A 22,436-nucleotide genomic window follows, 5' to 3' on the forward strand; every position below is an offset into this window, starting at 1 on the left:
GCCCCCTGGGGGTAAGAGCAGGCAGCGCAGCCTGTGGTGCTAAGGTGTCCCAGGATGGAGTGGTTCCCAAGTGTTCTGGAAGGGCTACTGCAGAACTGGCAGGAGATTCAAAATTCCCAACCCGCCCCAGCCAGCGTGGCCGAGTTGGTTGAGCTTTGTCCTGTGCACCAAAAGGTGGCTGGTTTGATTCCCAGTCAGGGCACAGGCCTGGGTTATGTGGTGTGCAGGAGACGGCCAACTGATGTTTGATTTTTCTCTCCCACTAACAAGAAAGCAAGCCAGCCAACCCTAGCTGCCACAATCCCGTGAGGCTTCCCAGACGCGCAAGCTCGATCACAGGAATTTCCTGTCCAACCTTCAAACGCTCAGTGACAGGACCAGCTCTCCTGTCCACGTGCGCGAGGCGCCGCTGGCCCAGAGCGCCCGCTGAGTCCGCACTTTCCACTGTGTAAATGTGTTTGCTCTGTGAATTTCTGGGTGCGGACTTTCTCCCAGGCAGATCTATAATTTCTCAGAAGCTGGGAAATGACCTGGAAAAATGTCCAAGCTCAATAAAGGGAAGGAGATAAAGCTGCCTCCCCCACCTCCCCCCACAGCCATGAGGCAGGGGAAGGGCTGCCCCTGGGAGGCAGGGTGAGGCTCCAGTCCCTGGACCCATGAGTAGCTTCCAGACCCCACGGAAGGATTCGGATAGCTCCCACCTGCCCCCCCCCCACCCCACCGTCCACGAGCTGGATACAGGAATGTTCCACCGAAAGCCCCCTAAGCCTTCCAGACCCAGTGTGCCTGCCCAGGCCGAGCAGGCACAGGCAGTCGGAGGAAGGGTCCCGTGGAGGACGGGATGGCCGAGGGCCGGGCTGCACCTGGTCTGAGCAGGAAGAGCAGACTAGCGGGCAGGTAAGGGCGTGGTGGGGCTCCCCAGGCTCCAGCAGCCTTGCCAACATCGCCCAAGTTCTGACGTGGGGCTGAGCTCAGGCCAGGCACTGGGCACGCATCCCACCGGCCTGTTTACAGAGCGGCGTGGCTGTGTCCCCTCAGGAGCCTGCAGACCGGCCCTGGGCCAGGCCCCTCCTGCCGCCCCTCTTCTAGGAAAGGGCGCCTGCCTGCCTGCCTGCCTGCGAAAAGCAAACACCGGCAGCTGGGCTCTGCCAGGCACTGCCCGCAGAGGCTGGGGGAGGGGCAGTGGCCAGACACCAGCTGACCCCGAGGTCACAGAGAAGCCAAGGCTGGGCTGGGCGACCCCACCCAAGTTAGGAAATGGGACGGGGTGGTCAGTGTGCCAGGGCAGACGGGCAGGCCATTGGGAAATGTGGCGGCTCCTGCTTAACCCTCACACGGCCATTGGCTAGGTGCGGGGACCAGGGGAGCGACCCTAGGAGGCCCATCCGTGGGCGGGGAGTTCCCAGAGTCCCCAGCCCCTCCCGGCTGCTCCAAGGTGTATTACTCCCCCCCACCCCCCCAGGCCTGCTGGCTAACTCTGCAGGCTGGGCTGGAGCGAGGCGGGGGGGGGGGGGGGGGGGGAGGAGGAAGAGGCCCCTGTTGCCCTCAGAGCTGCACCATGGCCCACCTTGGACCCTGAAGGTGGTGGCTTCCGGATGCACGCAGCGCCCCCCCCAACCCCCGGTCTCACGGCGTGCCATCCACACCCAGGGCACTGGCCACCCGGCAGGAGGGGGTTAACGGAGCCCAGGGCCAGCAGAGGAGTTGGCCTGTGACAGGTGCCGGCTGCACCAGAGGTGGGGCAATCAGAGGGCAGGCACAGCCAGCCCCCGCAGACCTGCGTCTGCTCTGCATGCGGGATGGCCCTGAGGAAAGGTGAGGCTCCCCGTATCCGTCCACCAGGCTCTGCAGCCCCTACACACGGCTCGGCTCTGGCTGGGCCTGACTTTTGGGAGCCCATGGGGGAATGGGGCGGCAGGGGTGTGGGGGGGCTCAGCTGAGCCTGGCCCCAGAGGGTCACCTTTTCCTCTTCCTAAGGGCCCAGAACAGCAACACAAGGGAGGCAGGGGGTGTCATCTTCCACCCCAAACCAGGGCCCATGCCCTGGGGACCCCATGGAGGGCGAAGGCCTGCTGCCCTCCGAGCCTCTTGGAGGCCAAGCCACTGGCGTCTTGTTCCACCTCAGGGCCTGGGCCCATCCAGTTGGGTGCGGATTACCCTTCTGCGCTGCCTTTGCCTCACCGAGACCCCAAGTTCTGCAGGGCAGCCCCATGGCCACTGGAGGTTCTGGGGATTGTTGCTGGGGAGCGTGGCACCCTTTGTCCTGAAACAAAACCTCACCCCAGGGAGTTGATGGTCTTGAGCCAATGGTCTCGGGCCCCTCCTTGCCGCTGCGGCCGGCACCGTCTCTCTCCTCACCACGGTGCCGGGCCAATGGTGCAGGCTGAATGCATTTGGTTCGCTGTTCAGCCTCCAAAGGCAACAAGCGCATACCCAGACTGTCTCCAGAACATTCTCTCGCTCATGCCTTCCTCTAGGCCAGTGGCCGCCAGACTGCGGCTAGTGAGCCCCATGGGGGACCTGCAGCTTGCCGCTCTGTTGACTGATGAATTTGCCGACCACTGACACAGACTCTTGATTCCAATAATTACAGGCTTTTGTTCCTTGTGAGTAAGCCCCTATCCCAGTGGTCAGCAAACTCCTTAATCAACAGAGCTGCAAACCGCGGCTCAGCTTGGCAAGCCGCAATTTGCCAACCGCTGCTCTAGAGCCACCTGGCAGCCTGGCCCGGTTGACTGTCCCTCAGGGACACAGATGGACACAATGGCCTAGTCACCAGGTGGCCAGCCCTTAGTTTTCTCTGGAACAGGTACTGCCCGTCAATGCTGTGATTGTTCTGAGCTGGAGAACATCCCAGTTGACCTGCCTGCCTCCTGCCTCCTGCCTCCTTGGGGCGATGCATCCTCAGTTCACACCTTTCTCTAGTCCAACCCGCAGAACCTCCTCTCAGCGGCTGCTGTGGAACGGGGCCAGGTTAAATGGTGGCCCACGTGTGCGGGCTGAGGCCCGGACGTCTCTCCGTCTCTCTCACTCCGGGGTTCACACCCCGCGCCCCTTCGCGCCACCTCTCCCACGTTCCTCTCCCTGCAGGAGGCCTGGCCCTGGCAGTGCTGCTGGCCTCCTGGGCAGCGCTGGGCCCCCGGGGCCTGGAGGGAGCGGAGCCTGGAGCGCCAGGGGACACCGAGGGCCTGCAGTGCCCAGCCGTCTGCGCCTGCGGCCACGATGACTACACGGACGAGCTCAGCGTCTTCTGCAGCTCCCGGAACCTCACGCGGCTGCCGGACGGCATCCCCGACGGCGCCAGGGCCCTGTGGCTGGATGGCAACAACTTCTCCTCCGTCCCCGAGGCCGCCTTCCGCAACTTCTCCAGCCTGGGCTTCCTCAACCTGCAGGCCAGCGGGCTGGCCAGCCTGGAGCCCACGGCGCTGCGGGGCCTGCAGAACCTGTACCACCTGCACCTGGAGCGGAACCAGCTGCGCAGCCTTGGGGCTCGCACCTTCCTGCACACGCCGGCTCTCGCCTCGCTCGGCCTCAACAACAACCTCCTCAGCAGGGTGGACGGGGGCGTCTTCCACGGCCTGGCCAACCTCTGGGACCTCAACCTGGGCTGGAACAGCCTGGCCGTGCTCCCCGACACCGTGTTCCGGGGCCTGGGCAGCCTGCGGGCGTTGGTGCTCGCCGGCAACAAGCTGACCTACCTGCAGCCCCCCCTCTTCCAGGGCCTCGGCGAGCTCCGCCAGCTGGACCTGAGCAGGAACGCCCTGCGAGCCGTCAAGGCCAACGTCTTTGTCAAGCTGCCCAGGCTCCAGAAGCTCTACCTAGACCACAACCACATCGCCGCCATGGCCCCGGGCGCTTTCCTGGGCCTGAAGGCTCTGCGCTGGCTGGACCTGTCCCACAACCGCGTGGGGGGCCTCCTGGAAGACACCTTCCCGGGCCTGCTGGGCCTGCACGTCCTGCGCCTCTCGCACAACGCCATCGCCGGCCTGCGGCCCCGCACCTTCCGGGACCTGCACTTCCTGGAGGAGCTGCGGCTGGGCCACAACCGCCTGCGGCAGCTGCCGGACAAGGCCTTCGAGGGCCTGGGCCAGCTGGAGGTGCTCACGCTCAACGACAACCAGATCCAGGAGGTCAAGGCGGGGGCCTTCCACGGCCTCGCGAACGTGGCCGTCATGAACCTCTCCGGCAACTGCCTGCGGAGCCTCCCGGCGCGCGCGTTCCAGGGCCTGGCCAGGCTGCACAGCCTGCACCTGGCGGGCAGCTGCCTGGGCCGCATCCGCCAGCACACCTTCGCCGGCCTCTGCGGGCTGCGCCGGCTCTTCCTCAGGGACAACGGCATCGCGGCCATCGAGGAGCAGAGCCTGTGGGGGCTCCCCGAGCTCCTGGAGCTGGACCTCACCTCAAACCAGCTGACGCAGCTGCCCAGCCAGCTCTTCCGGGGCCTGGGCAAGCTGGAGTACTTGCTCCTGTCCCGCAACCGGCTGTCGGCGCTGCCGGCGGAAGTGCTGGGGCCCCTGCAGTCCACCTTCTGGCTGGACGTCTCGCACAACCGCCTGCAGGCCCTGCCCGAGAGCAGCCTGTCGCCGCTGGTGCGGCTGCGCTACCTCAGCCTCAGGAACAACTCGCTGCAGACCTTTGTGCCGCAGCCCCCCGGCCTGGAGCGCCTGTGGCTGGAGGGCAACCCCTGGCACTGCGGCTGCCCCCTGCAGGCCCTGAGGGCCTTCGCCCTGCAGCACCCCACTGCTGTGCCCCGCTTCGTCCAGGCCGTGTCCGAAGGGGACGACGGCCAGCGCCCCGTGTACACCTACAACAACATCACCTGTGCCGGGCCCCCCGGCCTCTCGGGGCTGGACCTGCGGGACGTTGGCGAGGAACACTTTACCCACTGCTGACCCGAGGCCCGGCCCGGCCGCACACCGCCCTGGAGTCAGGACAAGCCCTCGCCGTCCCCGGAGCCCGGCGCGCACCCTACCCCTCGGCTCCCGGAGGCCAGGCCCCACAATGCTTACTTGTTGGGAGGTCTCTTCTCAGGTCCTGCGGTTCGCTGGCCTGGCACCTGAGGGCCAGATCGGGAGGATGGGGACCAGTCCTCCAGGCTTCACTCATTAAAAGCAATCGAATAAACGTGTGTGACCACTGGGATGGAACGTGGGGGAGGGAGGGAGCATCAGCACGGGCTTCTGGGAACGCTCCTGCTGCCAGCCCAGCCCAGCCCAGCCCAGCCCGTGGCTGCCTCGGGGCCTCCCACCCTCCCTCTCCCCTCCGAGCTTAGATTCTTCATGCTCTCCCACCCCGGGCCCCCGGATGCCACCTCCACCGAGGAGCGGAGGGCACTTACTCAGGTCCTCGTCAGGCCGTGTTCTCTCGGAGGCAGTCCGGCCCGGAGCTGGAGCACAGCAGAGGCAGCCTCAGCTCCAGGAGGCCCAGCAGCTGGTGTCAAGCGGGGCCAGAGCAGGTGCCAATCCTTTCAGACCGCCTGCTCCCGGCCAAACCCCTTAATGGCCCTCCCTTCTACCCCCTCCTCTTGGCACAGGCCCCTCCCTCAGCACCCCAACATCCATGGAAGTGGTACCACAGGCTGCCCCTCTGGACTCCCCTGCCACCCCCACCCCAGAGCGGCTACGTCTCCTCTGCTGGCAGCCCTCCTTCCCTCGGGAAGAGCGGCCCCGCCCCTTGCTCTGCTTTGCAGAGTGGACTGCCCTCCTGCCTTCCTGGGACGGACTGCGTTTCCCTCCTGTTCTCAGCTCTGCCCTGGGTCCCGGTGTGGAGGCCAGCTGCGGCCCCCGTGCACATGTTTCTGACACATCACATTCCTCTGCAAACACGTCCTCACCCCAGTCCTCAGGGGCCCACCGATAACCCGGGACACGCGCTGAACGCTGTCTGCTATGACACACCACCAGTCATACACCGAGGTTGGACAAAGGCGGAATGGCCTAGAAACGTCAGACTTATAACCCCGGTGGCAGGACACATTTAATCGTGGGCTCTATAGTTAGTACCTTACAGGGTGCTCCCGTCCTCAATCACAGCCCCTCACAGCCCTGCCAGCAACCAGGCACGTGAGGGGGACAACCAAGTCCCCAGCCAACTTCCAGACCCACGAGCTCGGTGGACAATGCGGAGGTACCAGGAGCGGCCTGTCCGTCTGGGGCAGGTGAGGACCACGGCGTGAAGAGCGAATGCGCAGGCACCAGCGCTCAGGCCACGGCACTAGGACCGCTCGCTATCCCCAGGGCCTGCACCAGACCAAGCCAGCAGAACCTCTCGGTCAGCGGCTCGGTGCCCAGCTGCTGCTGAAGCACAAAACGTCTCCCAAGGGCCCGGGCAGGGGGAGGGCCACAGTGACAGCCCCCAGGCCAGCCCTGCAGGTCCCAGGAACTCTGCTGAGTCTCTGAGCTGCATCCGTGGCGCCAGGAGATGCCTTGGTCAGGAGAGCTGAGCAGGTGTCTCCAAGACCTTCTGGGCTATGGCGGAGAGGGCGTGAAAGGCAGGGCTGTGGGGAAACTCTTGGATGAAGTCTCGGCCCTCCTCCAGGCTCCTCGTGAGCTTGGGGTCCAGGGGCACAGAGCCTGCAGAGACAGAGGGAAGGGGGAAGGTGCTGAGCACGAGGCTGGGAGGCCATGTCCACACCCGCCCTCTGGGAGCAGCGGCTTTGGCCCGGAGCGGACACCCATCAGCCTCGCCCGGACGGAGGTACCTACTCCGATGGCCACCAGCCAACCCAGCAGGGCCAGCTCTGCTGCCGTGGACACTGCCCAGTTGCAGAAAGTGCAAGGCAAGCACTGGGGACACGTGGCCAGGCACACGTGTTCCCCACCCGCCGCCCCATAAAGGCGCTCCCAGAGCCAGTGACGCCCGCTTCTGCTCTCCGTGAGCATCCGGCACATCAGCCTGGGCTGCCGCTCAGGCCTTCCCCTCAGGCTGCTGCTTTCCGGGTGGTCAGCAGCGGTCAGCATTAGCAATGAACTGATGCCTGCAGTTCGAGGCGGACAGGTGGACACGGCTACTGTCGTTTCCCCATGAGGGGCAGTGGGCACGGGCAGGTGGGACCACCGAGCAGAGGCCAAGGCAGCCCTGACCACTCACCTAGGAAGGGCACTCCGGCGTGCCTGGCCAGCTCCTCGCCGCCTCCCCGGGAGAAGACGTTGGTGCACTCCTAGGACAGAGGCGCAGGGTCCGCCTGAGGGCTCTCTGCGCCCAGGGAGCAGGATGGGGGGAACGGCAGCATCTTCTGCCCTCCCCCGCCCTCTCCCACTTCACCCCACAGCCCACACGAGTAATCGGCCCACGCAGACTCACGGCGCAGTGCGGGCAGACGAAGCCGCTCATGTTCTCCACGACGCCGATCACGCGCAGCCCCGTCTTCTTACAGAAGGTCAGCTCCCGCCGCACGTCCCCCACAGACACCGCCTGGGGGCCAGGAGGAGGCAGGCGGGCCAATGGGACTCCCGGACACTCGGCCCAGAGCACCGGGAGCAGGGAGAAGGCGGGGTGAGGTGGCACTGGAAACGGGAGGACGCTCTGCCGTACCTGCGGCGTGGTGACCACGATGGCCCCCAGCGGGCTGTGGGGCCGGAGGGCTTCCACGGCGGCCATGTGCTCGTCCGAGGTTCCCGGGGGCGTGTCCACAACCAGGTAGTCCAGCTGTCCCCAGGCCACGTCAGCCACAAACTGCTTTATCAGAGCTGAAGGCCCAGGGGGGTCAGGTGGCAGGTCTCAAAAGGGGGCTCCCACACCCGCCGCCTCCACACCGCTCCTCAGAATGTGGGGGGGCACCATGCAGCAGGGTCCCTGCCCTCACAAGCACCACCTTCGTCCCAGCTGCTGGGCCACCTACTCTGCAAGCCGCCTGCTCAGGCCTCAGCGGAGGCCAGTAGAGTGACCCTCCTGGGGCACCTGTGCCAAGCCTTGGGGACTCCCCAGCTTTCATGGCCTGAGAAACGATGACCTGAGTGGACAGCTCCCACCCTCTCCTCAGCAGGGGCTTAATGACACCTGCTGGTGCGGAGGCACCGGGGCCCCATCTTGCTGCCACCCCCCTCACCCCCCCAACGCACACAGGTGGGCTCAGGCCTGAGCATACCCGCCCTTCCTGCCAAGGGGAAGAGGACTCCATAGCCAACAGCCACAAAGATGCCTCGCTCTCACGGCCCACCCCCGCCACCCGGGCACCGCCACGCCCAGGCGCCACCGGCCAAGAGAGCAGAGGGGGCCCTTGCTCCACTTCTTTTTTAAGCAGTTTTTTTTAAAAAAAATTTTTTTTATTTTATCAATTTTTTACAGAGGAAGAGAGAGGGATAGAGAGCTAGAAACATCGATGAGAATCTTCGATCAGCTGCCTCTTGCACACCCCCTACTGAGGATGTGCCCGCAACCAAGGTACATGCCCTTGACTGGAATCGAACCTGGGACCTCACAGGCCGACGCTCTATGCACTGAGCCAAACCGGTTACTGAGCCAAGCAGGTTTTTTTTTTTTTTTTTTTAAATATATTTTTACTGATTTCAGAGAGGAAGGGAGAGGGAGTGATAGAAACGTCAATGATGAGAATCATTGATCGGCTACCTCCTTCACACAACCTGGACATGTGCCCTTGACCTAAATCGAACCTGGAATCCTCAGTCTACAGGCCGCTCTGTCCACTGAGCCAAACTGGTCAGGACTCCCGTTTGGCTTTTTAGCTGAGCGCCAAGGGAGGCTGAAGCTGAGGGTGTCCCGCCTGGGCATTACCGTTCTTCTTGGGGCCTCTCCACACCACGGCTTCGTCCGGCTTCTCCAGCAGGAAGCCCACGGACATGAGGGAGACGGTCTGCTCCTGGTCCACGAAGACGGGCACCCAGCCGCCGTCACACTGGTGCACGGCCCTGCCCTGGGCCTGCAGCATGCGGGGGATGCTGGGGCCACACAGGTCCACATCGAGGATCCCCACCTGCAAGGAGCCAGGAGGCCCGCATGGGCTGTGGGGCCGCCCGAGGCAGGAAGGAAGCACGGCTCCCCGGGGCGTCCGCCCAGCGGGGAAGGGGCCGGGTCTGTGGCTGAGGGCAGGCGGTGCTCACCTTCTTGCCTGCGTGACGCAGGGCCAGGGCCAGCTCCGTGGAGATGGTGCTTTTCCCGACTCCCCCCTTTCCCGAGAGGACGAGGATGATGTGCCGGACGCCAGCCAGGTTTCCAGGCTCTGCTCAGGACAAGTGGGGAGACCCTTCACTGCTCACTCCCCGGGCACCGTGCACTCCCTGTGCCCTGAGACCTGCCCCCTCATCCCAAGGCCATCCTGCAGGCCAGACCTGACCTTCGGTTCCTCCAGTGCTGCTGCTCCCACTCCTGCCTAAAATGACCCAGATTGCTCTTTTTTCTAGTATGCACATGTATAACACGCATGCGCGCGCGCACACACACGCACGCACACACGCACGCAATAAGCCAGAATGCTGGCTTCCAGCTGATTCCAATGGAGACTAATGCAAATTGGGTTGTTATAGCCACGACACCTGTGCTTGGGCGGCTCCCACACCGCACACAGGACCAGGTGTGATTTTCAGGCACCCAGCCCGCTCCTCTGGAGTCAGAGCAGCACTCAAGGCAGCCTTGGCCTCCAGTTCTCAGGACGGACCCTTATAGTCTGGGGACTCCGAGCAGCTGCCATCATGGATGTGTGTGTGAATGTCAACGTCACCTGGCTGCCAGCCGTGCCCTAGGAAACCCTGGGTACAAGGGCAGGGGCACCCTGTGACTCCCACACAGGTCCTGAGACCAGAGTTGTCTCTGTGGACAGCCACCAGCCACTGACTCAGCTCCTCTTCCTCCCAATGAGCCCAAATGTTACCCAACCAACCCCTGCACACACAACCCTCCGCCCCATGTTCTCGCTCCAGCCCCCTCAGGACCTTGCCCTGCTTCCAACAAGCAGCTCTCTCCACCTCCCTCCCCACACTCAGACAGGGCTCAACAACCAACACGGAAATGGGTCCAGTCCTTCCTCCTGACCCACCTCCATGTCCAAAGCCCGCACTTCCAAAGCCTCCCTGGGAGGAACTCAGAGGGCGCCTGCCCTGGCTGTGGGGCAGGTCCTTGTCACCAATGCATTCAAGTGCCTTTCCTAGGTGTGCTTCTGGCACCTAGGGCCGGCACATCCCCGGCCTGGGTCACTGCCTGCAAACATGGAGCCCCAGCCCATGGCTTTAGGTCCCCCCTGCAGCAATGTAAAAGGTTAATTACTTAGCCCTGGCCGGTTTGGTTCAGTAGTTAGAACGTCGGTCCTCGGACCTAAGGGTCCTGGGTTAGGGTCAAGGGCTTGTACCTCAGATGCTGGCTCAATCCCCAGCCAGGTTCAGGGCACCTGCGGGAAGCAGCCAATCAATGTGTCTCTCACATTGATGTCTCTCTCCCCCCCTCCCCATCTCTCTAAAAATGAAAGGAAACATATTCCTGGATGAGGATTTTTAAAAAGGTTAGTTTTTTAACATCAAAAGGTATCCAGGAGTCAACTTCACTTTTGTTGGGGTGGAAACACAAGAGCCAGATCTGGATCTGGTTTAGCCAAGCTCTTAATCCCTTTCCTTACTGGTGGGAGTGGGAAACTTTATCCGAGACCAAACAGGCACTCAGCAGATAACTGGAGCTGAACTTCTCACCCAGAATCCTTAGGGGTTAACCACAAAACATTTTACCTCTAACTAAACCGAAAGTTTCTAAATAGACGAACCCAGATGCGAGGGCCTACTAGGTGTGAGCCGTGCTGAAGGGGCAGGAAAAGCTGTGTCTCCCCTCAGGAGGAAGGGAGGAGCACCCTGACGGATAAGCCAGGGTCAGCTTCATCCTCAAGCCCAACCAATGACGATGACTACCCGTATTTTCCGGCGTATAAGACGACCCCCTAATTTTACAGTTAAAACATAGGTTTAGGCCTATATTCGCTGTATAAGACTACCGCCCACTTCCGAGGCAACACCAGTTCTTTTTTAATAGACCGCCTCTCTGACTCTGGCCAATCTGAGCAGGCGTTTTACTATTGAGTAGAACACAGTGTAGCTTCGGGTACAGAACATGTATAATTTGCATGCATAAAAAGCCTGCTCGGATTGGCTGAGTTAGAGAGGCGGTCTATTAAAAAAAGAACTGGTGCGAAACCGGTTTGGCTCAGTGATAGAGCGTTGGTCTGCGGACAGAAAGGTCCCAGGTTCGATTCTGGTCAAGGGCATGTACACTGGTTGCGAGCACATCCCCAGTAGGGGGTGTGCAAGAGGCAGCTGGTCGATGTTTCTCTCATCGACGTTTCTAGCTCTCTAGCTCTCTCCCTTCCTCTCTGTAAAAAATCAATAAAATATATTTTAAAAAAAGAAAAAAAGAAAAAGAAAAGAACTGGTGTTGCCTCAGAAGTGGGGGGTAGTCTTATATAGCGAATATAGGCCTAAACCTATGTTTTAACTGTAAAATTAGGGGGTCATCTTATACGCCGGAAAATATGGTATTCGATACACTGTACAAGTTTGCAACTCTTCCTACATAGGGCATCTTTCTAGAAAGATGCAAATAACGGGCCAGGCCTCTGGGAATACCCAGGTCCGACCTCTTGGATTTTTACCTGCATTTCCCCCTGGTTAAAAAACCTAACTCTTTTAAAAACTGATCAATCTAGATCTTACCTTGTATAATAGCATAGTTGCCCTTATTCTAAAAACTCGTTTCAGCTGAAACCAGTTTGGCTCGGTGGATAGAGAACCGGCCTGCGGACTGAAAGGTCCCAGGTTCGATTCCGGTCAAGGGCACGTACATTGGTTGCGGGCACATCCCTGTTAAGGATTGTGCAGGAGGCAGCTGGTCGATGTTTCTCTCTCATTGATGTTTCTAGCTCTCTACCCCTCTCTTCCAATAAAATATATTTTAAAAAATAATAAAAAATAAAAATAAAAACTCACTTCAGATTTTTCCCTCTAGTGTCGTTTACAATCTGGTGGACGAATCGAGCTGTAAGAGCTTGGTGCCCAAGGTACCAGACCTGAGGTCTTTTAAAAGATAATGTGGCAAACCCCTAGTTATGAAAACCTACTTCGGTCCACTTGTGCAAACCTATGATACGCGCCCGTATCCGTCCAACAGAACTTTCAGTTTTTCAAATATTAAGGTTTAGAAAGCTAAAATAAAACTCTCACAAATAACTAAAAGTATGTGATGTTCTGGTGTCTTTTTTACCACTCCACATTCAAACGACTTCCTCCTGGTTTCTTGGGTTATCTCCAAATAAAAAAATTATGACATAACCGGGCAGTGTTGTATTTTTAACGACAGCCAGCGCACGTGCTCCGAGTTCCCCCGAATTCACGTTCCCGAGCAGCGCTGCACTTACATGGAAACTTGTGACTTGAGGACGTCACACTCATAAGTACACGTGCGTCTCCGTAACCCTTACATGGCAAATAAGACGACTCGCTAAACACCCAGGGTCGCGACCAACAGCGGCGGGCCGGTCTCTTCCCGCTCCCCGCGGCGCCCGCACACTCACCCGCCACCGCCGCCTCCATCCCTCCCGCAGGGCGCGCCTGGCGTCCACTTCCGGCTCCGTCCGCCGGAAGCCCGAGTGAAGAGCCTTCGGGCCAATGGGCAGCTCGAGCCCGTCCCTTGGCCCTTCTTGATTGGCCCACTCACGCTCCTCTTAGCCAATTAGGTTGCACAAAGGTTACGCAAGTTCCGGCGCGGACGACGGACTGGAGAGGGACCCACTTCCGCGTCAGTGCTGGAGTGTAGGGCCGCCTCTCCAACTCGCCCCTCGTTCCAGGGGCGCGCCGCCTCGTCCCCGGCCGCTTAAGGTGTGAGCAGGGAGGACACCGGATCGGGATTGACAGGTTCCGCAGCCTCCTGGGCAGAGGCGTGTGCCGCCCGGCCCGAGCGCCGGACCCGGAGCGCCCGCCGGGGCTGCACGGCCCGGGCGTTGCGGGGGGCGGGGATTGTTTACGTCTCGCTCTGGAGCGGAAAGTGGGTCACGGCCGCCGGCGGCGCGTGGCGGCGGAGCGGCTCAGGTGAGGGCGGGTGCGTCCGCGCCTCCCGACCCGCCCGGTTCGGGGCCCAGCGGGACCGCCGGCGGGGAGGCCCGGCCGCGCATTTGTTCCTGCGGGCGGCGCCGGGGCCCGGGCGGGCGGCCCGCAGCGCGGGGAGGAGCCTCGGCGCCGCCCGAAACAGAGATTAGTAAGAGGCTCCCGCGTCGGGGCTGGGGACAGTCTCATGGGCCGGTCACTTCGCGCGCTTCGCGGGTCGCCCACTGAGCGCTGCAGCAGCAGCGGATGGTGACTGGGCCGGCCGATTGGCGCCGGCTGCAGAACTGGCTCGGACAGGCAGGTGAAGGAGCCGTGCGGTGGCCTTGCTGGAGGGAGGGGACTCTGGTTCCACAGACGGCGCTCCCAACCCTAGAGAGCATTTCCTGCGTTCATTCACCGACGGCGCTGGCCTGTGCCTGCCAGAATCCTCACTGGGGGACAGTTCCTGTCCTAGAGACTTCACTCCGGGGAGAACTAGGCAGTAGATGATCATACAGATCGAGGTGTGACAGTAAGTCGGCTACGGAAACTGAGAGCCAAAGAGGGGAGGGGAAGGCATTCCGGGCAAAGGGCAGGGAAGAGCTAGCCACTGGGACGCGCGCGGCCACTGAATTGGAGAGGCACAGCAGAACTTGATAGGCTTTGCCTTTTATCCTAGGAAATACGGTAATCTCTGAAGAGTGATAAGATTTAATCTATGCTGGAAGTTTCAAGATTTATTTCAAAAACAGCTTGGCTGTGGAGTGGGTTGGGTGGGTGGAGGGGGACTGGCCTTGTGGAGCTGGTGTGGGGAAGGAGGAAGTCAGGTGGAGGGTGAATGCTATGAGTCTGGCAGTAGGAACCGGGCGGTTCGAGTGCCATTTGTCAAACAACAATGGAGGAGGGGCCAGGTGAGGTTTGAGATGCCTGAGGACATACGGGCGGGCGGTCCAGCTGGGTTCCCTAGGCTGAGCTGAAAGCGGAACTGAGATAGGCATTTGAGAGTCATGGGTGTCTGGATGGCTTTTCACACGCTCTGCGTTTGGTTTATCAAGGTGCTTGGACACTTGGGTGAGGTAGGAGCTTCTGAGGCAAGTTCTGGAGCCCCAGTTTGGCACCATCTGGCTCACAAAATGCTCCACCTTTTCGGGGGATGTGGCACAGCCAGCCACATCCAAATGCGGGGTTGTTGGGGGACCTTCCAGGGTGCCAGATGATTCCTTTGCTGAGAACCTGTGTGTTTTTTTTCTCAGATCCTGTCCACCATGGCCAGGCGCCCCCGGAGCAGCAGAGCATGGCATTTTGTCCTGAGTGCAGCCCACCGAGACGCAGATGCCCGGGCCATGGCTCTGGCAGGGACCGCTAACTGGGGCTATGACTCTGATGGGCAGGTAGGTGGGTACTGCTGGATTAAGGTTCGGAGACCTGGAGGCAGGTCTCCCCCTACCAGAACCCTACTGCTCACCCTGGGCTTACCCTAGTTAAGGATCCACATAGCGCTGGGATGGCAGGGCCTCAGGATAGACGACCCCATTCCTCTCTGCACACTTTCCACTGAAGGGGCTGGCAGTTGGTTCTTTGGTCGGTTCATTCAACAGAATATGTCCATTCCATTTCTTGTAACCAGTTTCCAAAGGTAGCTGTTGGCTAGCTCCATTGCATCCTCTGGGCGGTTCCCCTGCCTGTACAGATATGTGCTCTATCTTTGTGTATATTCAGTGAAACGATCTTTGGTCTTGAAGACCACAATTCTTGTGCCTTCTCCCTCTCAGTTGCTCCTAAGTTCAGGTTGGAATAGCAGCTCAGCGGTTTGTCTCTGCAGGCTGCCTGGTGTACCTGAGGGCTCTGCAGCCAGAGGCTGGCTGTACGGACCCTGGAGCAGCTGAGCTGTGTGGCTTTTGTGCCCACTTCAGGGAGTGGTGGGAAATAGATTTTCAGTCATCTTCCGGAATCTCTCTGACAAGAGCAAGGGGTTGGCCCTGCTCTGAGTCACCTCCACTGCTTCCTGCCGAGGTGATCTTTAGGTGACCTGTCTGTGCTATTGCCCTGCATTCATTCACCGACACTCGGCATGTTTCAATGGCTCAGCTAGGCGTCCTGGGGACGGTGGGTGGGCACCTCTCCTGAGTGAGGGCAGCTAAGACTTGTGGAACTGCCAGGCCTTCGAGGAGAATTAGAGGTGATTGTTCTGAATTGACAGCATCCTGGGGGTTTCCTCAGAATTTCTGCTCAGGCCAGCAAGGTCCTGGCCTGCATTCCTATCCCTTCCCAGCTCCTGTCCTGGCCGTGTGGCCTGGAGCAGTCTCTTTTCCTGTGTCTGTCCCTCCCTCACTGGCTCATCACTCTGGGATGCAGCCAGTGTTGGGAGGCTGGGGTACAAGTGTTTGACACATGCTTGCGGGCAGCCAGCCCGTCACCTAATTGGCCTGGAGTATTTGTGTGGGTGAGCAGGTGGGTGTGTCACCTTGGCATCCTTGAAGGCTAAGCACACACCACCCTTCCCTTCTGGCTTGCCGAGGGGCTGGGTCTGCCCTGCCCAGGTTGACCTCCAGACCTCTGGTCCTGAGATCTGTGCTGCTGGCTCTGCGAAGGGGGTGCCTGTGGCTGGCAGTGTGCCGCCGTGGCTTTGGGAGATCTCTTGGGCCTCCTCCAGCCGCCTTTCTGGGGCTGTCTCTGACTGGTGTTCAACCCTCTCAGCTCAGTCTCTGCAGTTGGCTTATGAGCTCCTGTATGGGCCTTGGGTAGAATAGGAAGAAACAAGGACAAGGTTTTTCCCCTGTAGAGCTTCCGTTTTGGTGGGAGGAGTCAGAGCTACAGGACAGAGACTATCCGGAGCAGGTGAGGAGAAAGAGGACTCATGAGGGCGGGCCAGAAGAGCCTCTTTGAAGTGATATCTGAAAGCTGCCATCCAGGGGCAGAGATCTCCCCCATGACAGGCAAGGGGAGAGGGGAGGGACAGGGCAGGTAAGCTCTGATGGGGTATGTGGCTTCATTCTCAGGGTGGCATGATCTGCCTAGATCTGAGCAAGGTCACTGGGCTGCTTTGCAAAGGGTTTCAAGGAGACAAGAGGAATACCCGGGGTGGAGGCCGGAGCCTAACCAGGATCCTGAGCCAACCCAAGGAGGCTGACGGAGCGGGAAGGCAGAGGCTGGCTGCATCTTCTGGGCTCCGGGCAATGAGACCACGGTTGGCCTGGGGTCCAGAGTCAAGGCAGATATCTAGAGAGGCCAGTGCGCTTCAGAGCAGGAACGACTAGGTGTGCAGAGCATTTCCTGCTGGCTTCCAGGAGAGGGTGGGTCAGCAGTTGCTAGAACCTGACCAGCTCAGCCTGGATCAAGCCGGGGACTGAGCCCCTTAGGTAGACGGCCTGGCCCCCACTGAATGTTATCCTGCTGCAACATGAAACCCCTGGGCCCCTTGGGCTCTGGGGTCGGGGTTAGAACCACTTGGTGAAGGCGCTGCAGTCAGGAATGTGTGCTGACTCTACCACAGCCCAGCTGCTGTCTGTGCGGAGACCCAGGCTTCAGTCAGTCTTGGTCAGGGGGCTCCCTTTCTTCAGGCCATGCTGGATGGGGCCAACTTACTCACGATCTAGAAACTGCCTGGAGAACGATGGCCAAGCTGTGGGCTCATCAGTGCCTGGCCCCCAGGCCCCGTGGCTGTGGAAATGGGGTTGGCCTTTAAGCCCACTCCCGGGAACCCAGCAGCATGGTAGGCCCTCCCCAGTACCTGAGCCGGGAGGAGGTGTCCAGGGTCACTCGGGATGGGGGTGCCGCTGTGCCCTTGGGAATCCCTTTGAGGCTAAACTTGGGGCATCAGCGGTTCACCCATTGGCTTAAGGTGGGTGTTGGGCAGAAGCAAGTAGGGGGAACAGCCTGCCCTTTTTTCTCAGCACAGTGACTCCGACTCTGACCCTGAGTACTCGTCCCTGCCAGCATCCATCCCCAGTGCTGTGCCTGTGACGGGTGAGTCCTTCTGCAACTGTGATAATCAGAGCGAGGCCTCCTTCTGCAGCAGCCTGCACACAGCCGCGCACCGGGGCAAGGACTGCCGGTGTGGGGAGGACGACGAGTGTAAGTGCCTGGCCTGGGCCACTGGGCTTGCTGGGGCAGGTCTCTAGGCCAGAGGAGGAGGACCCAACCTGGCTGTTCCTCTCCTAGATTTTGATTGGGTCTGGGATGACTCGAATAAGTCCTCAGCAACCCTGCTGAGCTGTGACAACCGGAAGGTCAACTTCCACGTGGAGTATAGCTGCGGCACAGCAGCCATCCGAGGCACCAAGGAACTAGGGGAGGGGCAGCACTTCTGGGAGATCAAGATGACCTCGCCTGTCTATGGCACTGATATGGTAAGTGGCAGGAGGGGCTGGAGGGGGGGCACTGCTGGTGCCCCGGCACTGCCCCCCTCTACCTGGCCTGTTGTCTCCAGATGGTGGGCATTGGGACGTCCGATGTGGACCTGGACAAGTACCACCACACGTTCTGCAGCCTGCTCGGCAGGGATGAGGACAGCTGGGGCCTCTCCTACACAGGTATGTGGAGCCCCTTGGGGCAGGCATGCTGGGCGGGGCCCCCGGACATCAGGCTAACCGCTCCGCTCCTGCTGCCCCCTAGGGCTCCTCCACCACAAAGGTGACAAGACAAGCTTCTCCTCGCGGTTCGGCCAGGGCTCCATCATTGGCGTGCACCTGGACACCTGGCATGGGACGCTGACCTTCTTCAAGAACAGGAAGTGCATAGGTGAGGGTGTCAGGATCCCAGGGAGACAGGCCTGTGGGGTGGGGTGCTGCTGAGGTCCTGTAGGAAGCAGAGACGGGCCCAGGCTGAGTGGTCCCAAGGCTTCCCAAAAAGGTATCCTTGAAGAAAGAAGCCCGAGGTCCCAGGGTCTGCAGAGGGTGGGACAGCACGAGGGCACCTTAGTCATCTCAGGAGGATGTCCAAAGGGTGGCTAAGCCCCCACCCCACCCCCCCGGCCCAGGACTCAGGCTGTGCCCCCTCTAGGTGTGGCAGCCACGAAGCTGCAGAACAGGAAGTTCTACCCAATGGTGTGCTCCACTGCGGCCAAGAGCAGCATGAAGGTCATCCGCTCCTGTGCCAGCGCCACCTCCCTGCAGTACCTGTGTTGCCACCGCCTGCGCCAGCTGCGGCCCAACTCTGGGGACACGCTTGAGGGCCTGCCCCTGCCACCTGGCCTCAAGCAGGTGCTACAAAACAAGCTGGGCTGGGTCCTGAGCATGAGCTGTGGCCACCACAAGTCCCCTGCGCCCTCACCCAAGGCCACTGTCAGTCCCAACAGCCCAGAGACCCGGCGCTGCCAGAGAAAACGCTGCCGAAGGACCTAACTTATTTTCCAATGAAAACTGCCTTCTGAGGCTAGGACAGCATTTTCTCCATCCTTTCCCTTGGGCCATGCTCCAGAGTAACAGAGAGGAGTTGGGCCAAGCAAGGCCGTCAGAGGCTAGGTCAGGCCTTGCCAGGGGTTCAGAGGCCGCAGGCCCTGGGACCCTGAGATCAGAACTGAATCCATCCGTTTCCTGTGCGGGTGTGGCAGTGGCTGCTGCTCTCTTTGGAGTCTCTTGGGAGTGGCCACCCCGCTCTTCCAGACTGAGTGCTGGCCTGGAGGCTGTGGTCTGTGGCCTCATCAGATGTCACCTTTCCTGTAGCTGCCAGCCTCCGGGGATGTTGGGTTTGTCCTCACTTGCTTTGCATGTTGTCAGTTCCTCCTGTCTGAGACTGAAAGGTTGTAATAAACTCTTGAGTTTATACCTAACACCTCCATAGTGATAGCATTAGAAGGAGTCCACATCCAGATCTTTTCTCCCGTGGATCTGGGGAAGAGGCAGCCCGGCTGTCTTTCCCCTGAAGGTGCCACCCCCAAGGGACTGGTGCATGTCCCCCAGCAGGGACTTGGATGCCACTCAGCCCTTCCTGCTGTCCCAATTGGCCCAAGCCTGCAGCCAGTGTGTGCAGGGCCCTGCCCCTTCCTCCAGCCCCATGTGGCGTTTCCTCTGCTCATCGCTACCCAAAGCCTTTCCTCAGCTGGTTCAGACCTGGCTGAGCCCCTCCCCAGGCTGAGGGACAGTTGTGCTGAGTGTCTGCCCTCCTCCCCCACCCCTTTGGTTCCTGGTCTCTCCCTTGTTGCGGTGCCTTCTGGTCAGTTGGTTGGTGGGAGAAGGCCCTTGCACGTCAGGAGCTCAGATCCAGCAGGAGGTCAGGGTTGGTGGAGGTCAGGAAGAGGCAGATGCGACGGGAAAGGTCAGGCCCCACCCTTCGGGGCTGAGCGCCTCCATCCACCTTCACGGGGAGGTCAGCCAGGAGGGCCAGGCGCTCCTGGTCAGTGCCGCAGGCCAAGTACGCCTAGGGCAGGCACAGGGGTGAGCAGGGCAGGCCTGGGGAGCTGGCCTCCGTGTCTGGGAGTCTAGGAGGGAGCTCACCTGCTGCAGAAGGCGGGGGGAAGGGAAGGCAGTGACAACAGCATCAGCCACAGCCGGGCTGACTCGGTTGAACTGCCTAATCTGTCGCCACCAGGCTCCCCGAAGCCCTGTGCCTTCTCTTGTCACGCGCTCACCTGCTGCCCAGCGCCCAGCTGTGCAGAAGGAAAAGGCCCCGGACTCTTGTAACTGCCTGATGGGGAGAGCACAGGAAGGTTTCTAGAGGCTTCCTCTCCTGACCGCCCAGTCCCCAGCTCAGCCCTCTGGCCTTAAGAGGCTCGGGAAGTACCACCCCTCCAGGTGTTCCTGTTACTCCCAGTAGCAGCCACCAGCTGAAGAGGGGGTCACACACTTGAAGGGGCGCTGGGCGAGGGCTTTGGTGAAGGCGCACACATGCTGACTCAGCTCCTGCCAGGAGGCCACCAGCAACACATCCAGGTTTGCCCAGAGCTGCAGGAGCACCAGGGCCTGAGGAGGACACAAGCCCATGAGGATGGGTCAGAGGGAGACACCAGCTGAGACAAGCCTCACATGCCACCCTGGCACCAACACCCAGGTGCTGGGCCTCAGACCAGCCTGTCAGGGCCAAGGCCAACCACCTCTCCCAACGTGCTCTGTCCTCACCTCCTCCACTTCAGGCCAGCTGACCGCCACCTCCGCACGGGCTACCCCTGGACTCGCTGGCTGCTGCATCTCCTGGGCACGGGGCTGGCGAGACCTGAACAGAGGTGACTGTCCCTCCAGCTCCCCATATCCCATTGGTCCCACTCTCCTCGAGTCCTGCTTCCTCCATAGCCCACCCAAGGGAGGGGTTTAGCAGCCCCAGAGCTACCTCCATCCTTTCCCTGAACTCCGCCCCCCTTCCCCCAGCCAGGCCTGCTAGGGTGTGAGGGTGACTGGTACCACAGGTAGGCGTCCAGGCCGATGACAGCCAGGTGAAGGCAGGCGGGGCTCTCAGGAGAGATCCAGGGCACTGAACAGGCGGGGCCACAGATCTGCAAGCCAAGGTTTACCACCCGTTCCTGGAGCTGCGGTCGGCGAGGCTCACCAGACTACTGCCAGTTTGCAGAAAGGAGGAGAGCAAGAGCCACCAGTGGTGCTGGGGGGAGCCTGCCCTGCCAGCTCTCTAGAAAACCAGCTGTGTGCCTCTGATGAGGTCAAGGGGACCTATGAAAGCCCCCAGGCGTGTCCAAGATATAAGTCCCCATTCCCATTCGTGGTCCACTCTGCATCCCAGCCTGGCATTTGCCTGGCAGTAGGTACTTGACAAACGCTGAACCTCAGGCACAAACATCAGCTGGGCAGCCCCTATTGCTCCTTCCACCAGGTAGAGTCTGGGCCGCTGGATCTCACAGCTGGACTGCACAGCCAACTCGCAGCCCAAAGTCCCCAGGCCCCCTCTCACCAGTTCCCCACTTTTGGCTTCTGACTCTCCGGAGACCCCTCGTCACCCTTCTGGTCTCTAGAAAAAGCTGTGGCTCCTGTCTGCTCCCGGCAAGAGCCCAGCCGGCTTCCCTCATCTCATTCACATCTTGGCTGCTGAACAGAGAGGAGCCCCAGCCCACTGCATGCCCTCTCCAATCCTCCTGCCCTTGGTCAGGACTGGCAGAACAGCACATCCAGGCTGGGAATCCAGCCCCCCTCCAAGCACCTGGGTCAGCTGGGAGACACCCTGCAGAAACTCCTCAGGCTCCAGCAGCAGCAGCAGACGTTCCTGCTCCCCCGCAGCCCACACTTCAGGAGGCACCTACAGGGATATTCAGGGGTCCTGCTGCTCAGCCTCAGACTCGTGTCCCAGGGCCTTGGCACAGGCAGCACAGCACCTTGAGGCTCTTGACCACAGGCAAGCATCCATGCCCACAAAGATCCACAGAAGCCAATGTGATCTACCACGGCCAAGACCAGCCCTGGTCCATATGGCCGGCAGGAGCACTGAGCACAGCATCAATGGGGAACATTTCTCAGCACCAGATGAGTTCACACTCTGGACTCAGGCCTGCAACTGACCATTGTAGTGGCTTGGGCATCATCCTCGCAGCAGCATCCCCCATTCTTAGCTTATGTGCATGACTACAGCAACTGTCTGATGAAACCACAGAGATAAAACACCCTCCCCAGGGCCGGGCTATGTAAACCCTGGAAATGAGGCTGCTGGGGCACTCACACTGCGGGGGCAAGGTTCTGGCTTGACTCTGCTCCACCTGAGGCTCCGGGCGGGGCGCTGGGGCTCGATGTGGTACTCACAGCCCAGGGAGCCCAAGGCCTCCATCAGGATGTCAGCACCAGCATCTTCCAGGATGGCTAGGGTGAGCGGAAGAGACAGCTGTCATTCCTTTTCCTCCACGTGAGGATGCCGCTCCCAGCAGACCCCCAGCCTGGACGGCGTATTACAAACACACTGATTCTGCCGCCATCGGGTCCAGTTCCCAAATCTTTTAATCAAGCTTCCCAGTTGGAAAGCCGGCGCCAATTCTTGGCCAAGAGGCGGCCTTGACAGATGCCCCTGTCACCCCACCGTGGGCCGGGGATAACCTCCCAGTGACTAAGAGGAGCTTCCAAAACCCAAGTTCCAGCCGCAGTGCTGCTTCTCCCAGGACACCTGCCCTCGCGCTCGGGCGCACCTGGGTCCACGCGCACCGCCAGGCGCCGCAGTGCCTGCTTGGGCCGCAGCAGCCGCAGCGCCTCGGCCGCCGCTCTGCGTTCCTCGGCCGCCGCTCTGCGCTTCTCCGCCGGGTCCCGGGCCCTCACGGCAGCCTCTGAGTCGGCTTCTGCGCCGACAGGCCCCTCAGTGTCCGAATCCGAGATCTCCCAGGTCGTGGGCCGCCGCTGTCCCCGGCCCCGACGCGAGCGCCTTACCATCCCGGACCCAACCTTCGCCATAGTCCGCCCGCCCCCTCCACTTCCTGTCGCGCCCGGACGCCTTTGTAGAGAACATCAGCTGCTTCCGGTCGCTTCCGGACGCCTTTGTGGAGAACACCAGCCGCTTCCGGTCGCC

At 60.8% G+C, this 22,436-nt stretch overlaps 4 protein-coding genes across 20 annotated transcripts; 2 read left to right on the forward strand and 2 right to left on the reverse strand.

Annotated features, from left to right (window-relative positions):
- The first annotated feature begins 1,539 nt into the window (after window positions 1-1,539).
- On the forward strand, window positions 1,540-5,125 carry IGFALS (insulin like growth factor binding protein acid labile subunit). The gene is made up of 2 exons (XM_036411176.2): window positions 1,540-1,815; window positions 3,091-5,125. Exons 1-2 carry the CDS (start codon window positions 1,800-1,802, stop codon window positions 4,890-4,892), a joined length of 1,818 nt encoding a protein of 605 aa, XP_036267069.1. The 5' UTR covers window positions 1,540-1,799; the 3' UTR covers window positions 4,893-5,125.
- Window positions 5,126-6,278: 1,153 nt separating this feature from the next.
- NUBP2 (NUBP iron-sulfur cluster assembly factor 2, cytosolic) lies at window positions 6,279-21,741 on the reverse strand. 8 transcript variants are annotated; one of them, XM_045571454.1, is made up of 7 exons: window positions 21,606-21,741; window positions 9,060-9,178; window positions 8,734-8,932; window positions 7,534-7,688; window positions 7,303-7,413; window positions 7,090-7,159; window positions 6,279-6,572 (listed from the first exon to the last, which is right to left on the reverse strand). In XM_045571454.1, the coding sequence occupies exons 3-7, from the start codon at window positions 8,885-8,887 to the stop codon at window positions 6,430-6,432; spliced, it is 633 nt and encodes a 210-aa protein (XP_045427410.1). In that variant the 5' UTR covers window positions 8,888-8,932; window positions 9,060-9,178; window positions 21,606-21,741; the 3' UTR covers window positions 6,279-6,429. The 8 variants fall into 8 exon arrangements, with proteins under 8 accessions (XP_045427410.1, XP_045427411.1, XP_036267087.1 ...); XM_045571455.1 differs by lacking the exon at window positions 21,606-21,741 and adding an exon at window positions 21,093-21,114; XM_036411194.2 differs by lacking the exon at window positions 21,606-21,741 and adding an exon at window positions 12,503-12,663.
- Window positions 12,701-18,777, forward strand: SPSB3 (splA/ryanodine receptor domain and SOCS box containing 3). 10 transcript variants are annotated; one of them, XM_045571452.1, is made up of 7 exons: window positions 12,701-12,806; window positions 14,264-14,401; window positions 16,904-17,084; window positions 17,172-17,359; window positions 17,440-17,542; window positions 17,625-17,750; window positions 18,012-18,777. In XM_045571452.1, exons 2-7 carry the CDS (start codon window positions 14,276-14,278, stop codon window positions 18,350-18,352), a joined length of 1,065 nt encoding a protein of 354 aa, XP_045427408.1. In that variant the 5' UTR covers window positions 12,701-12,806; window positions 14,264-14,275; the 3' UTR covers window positions 18,353-18,777. The 10 variants fall into 10 exon arrangements, with proteins under 10 accessions (XP_045427408.1, XP_036267077.1, XP_036267079.1 ...); XM_036411184.2 differs by lacking the exon at window positions 12,701-12,806 and adding an exon at window positions 12,834-13,016; XM_036411186.2 differs by lacking the exon at window positions 12,701-12,806 and adding an exon at window positions 13,025-13,332.
- Window positions 18,338-22,321, reverse strand: EME2 (essential meiotic structure-specific endonuclease subunit 2). The gene is made up of 8 exons (XM_036411177.2): window positions 22,063-22,321; window positions 21,606-21,742; window positions 21,093-21,188; window positions 20,345-20,436; window positions 20,066-20,159; window positions 19,794-19,909; window positions 19,445-19,634; window positions 18,338-19,367 (listed from the first exon to the last, which is right to left on the reverse strand). Exons 1-8 carry the CDS (start codon window positions 22,319-22,321, stop codon window positions 19,197-19,199), a joined length of 1,155 nt encoding a protein of 384 aa, XP_036267070.1. The 3' UTR covers window positions 18,338-19,196.
- Between the last annotated feature and the right edge of the window lie 115 nt (window positions 22,322-22,436).

This window comes from Pipistrellus kuhlii, unplaced genomic scaffold (genome assembly GCF_014108245.1).
Source record: "Pipistrellus kuhlii isolate mPipKuh1 unplaced genomic scaffold, mPipKuh1.p scaffold_m20_p_4, whole genome shotgun sequence".
NCBI lineage: Eukaryota > Metazoa > Chordata > Mammalia > Chiroptera > Vespertilionidae > Pipistrellus > Pipistrellus kuhlii.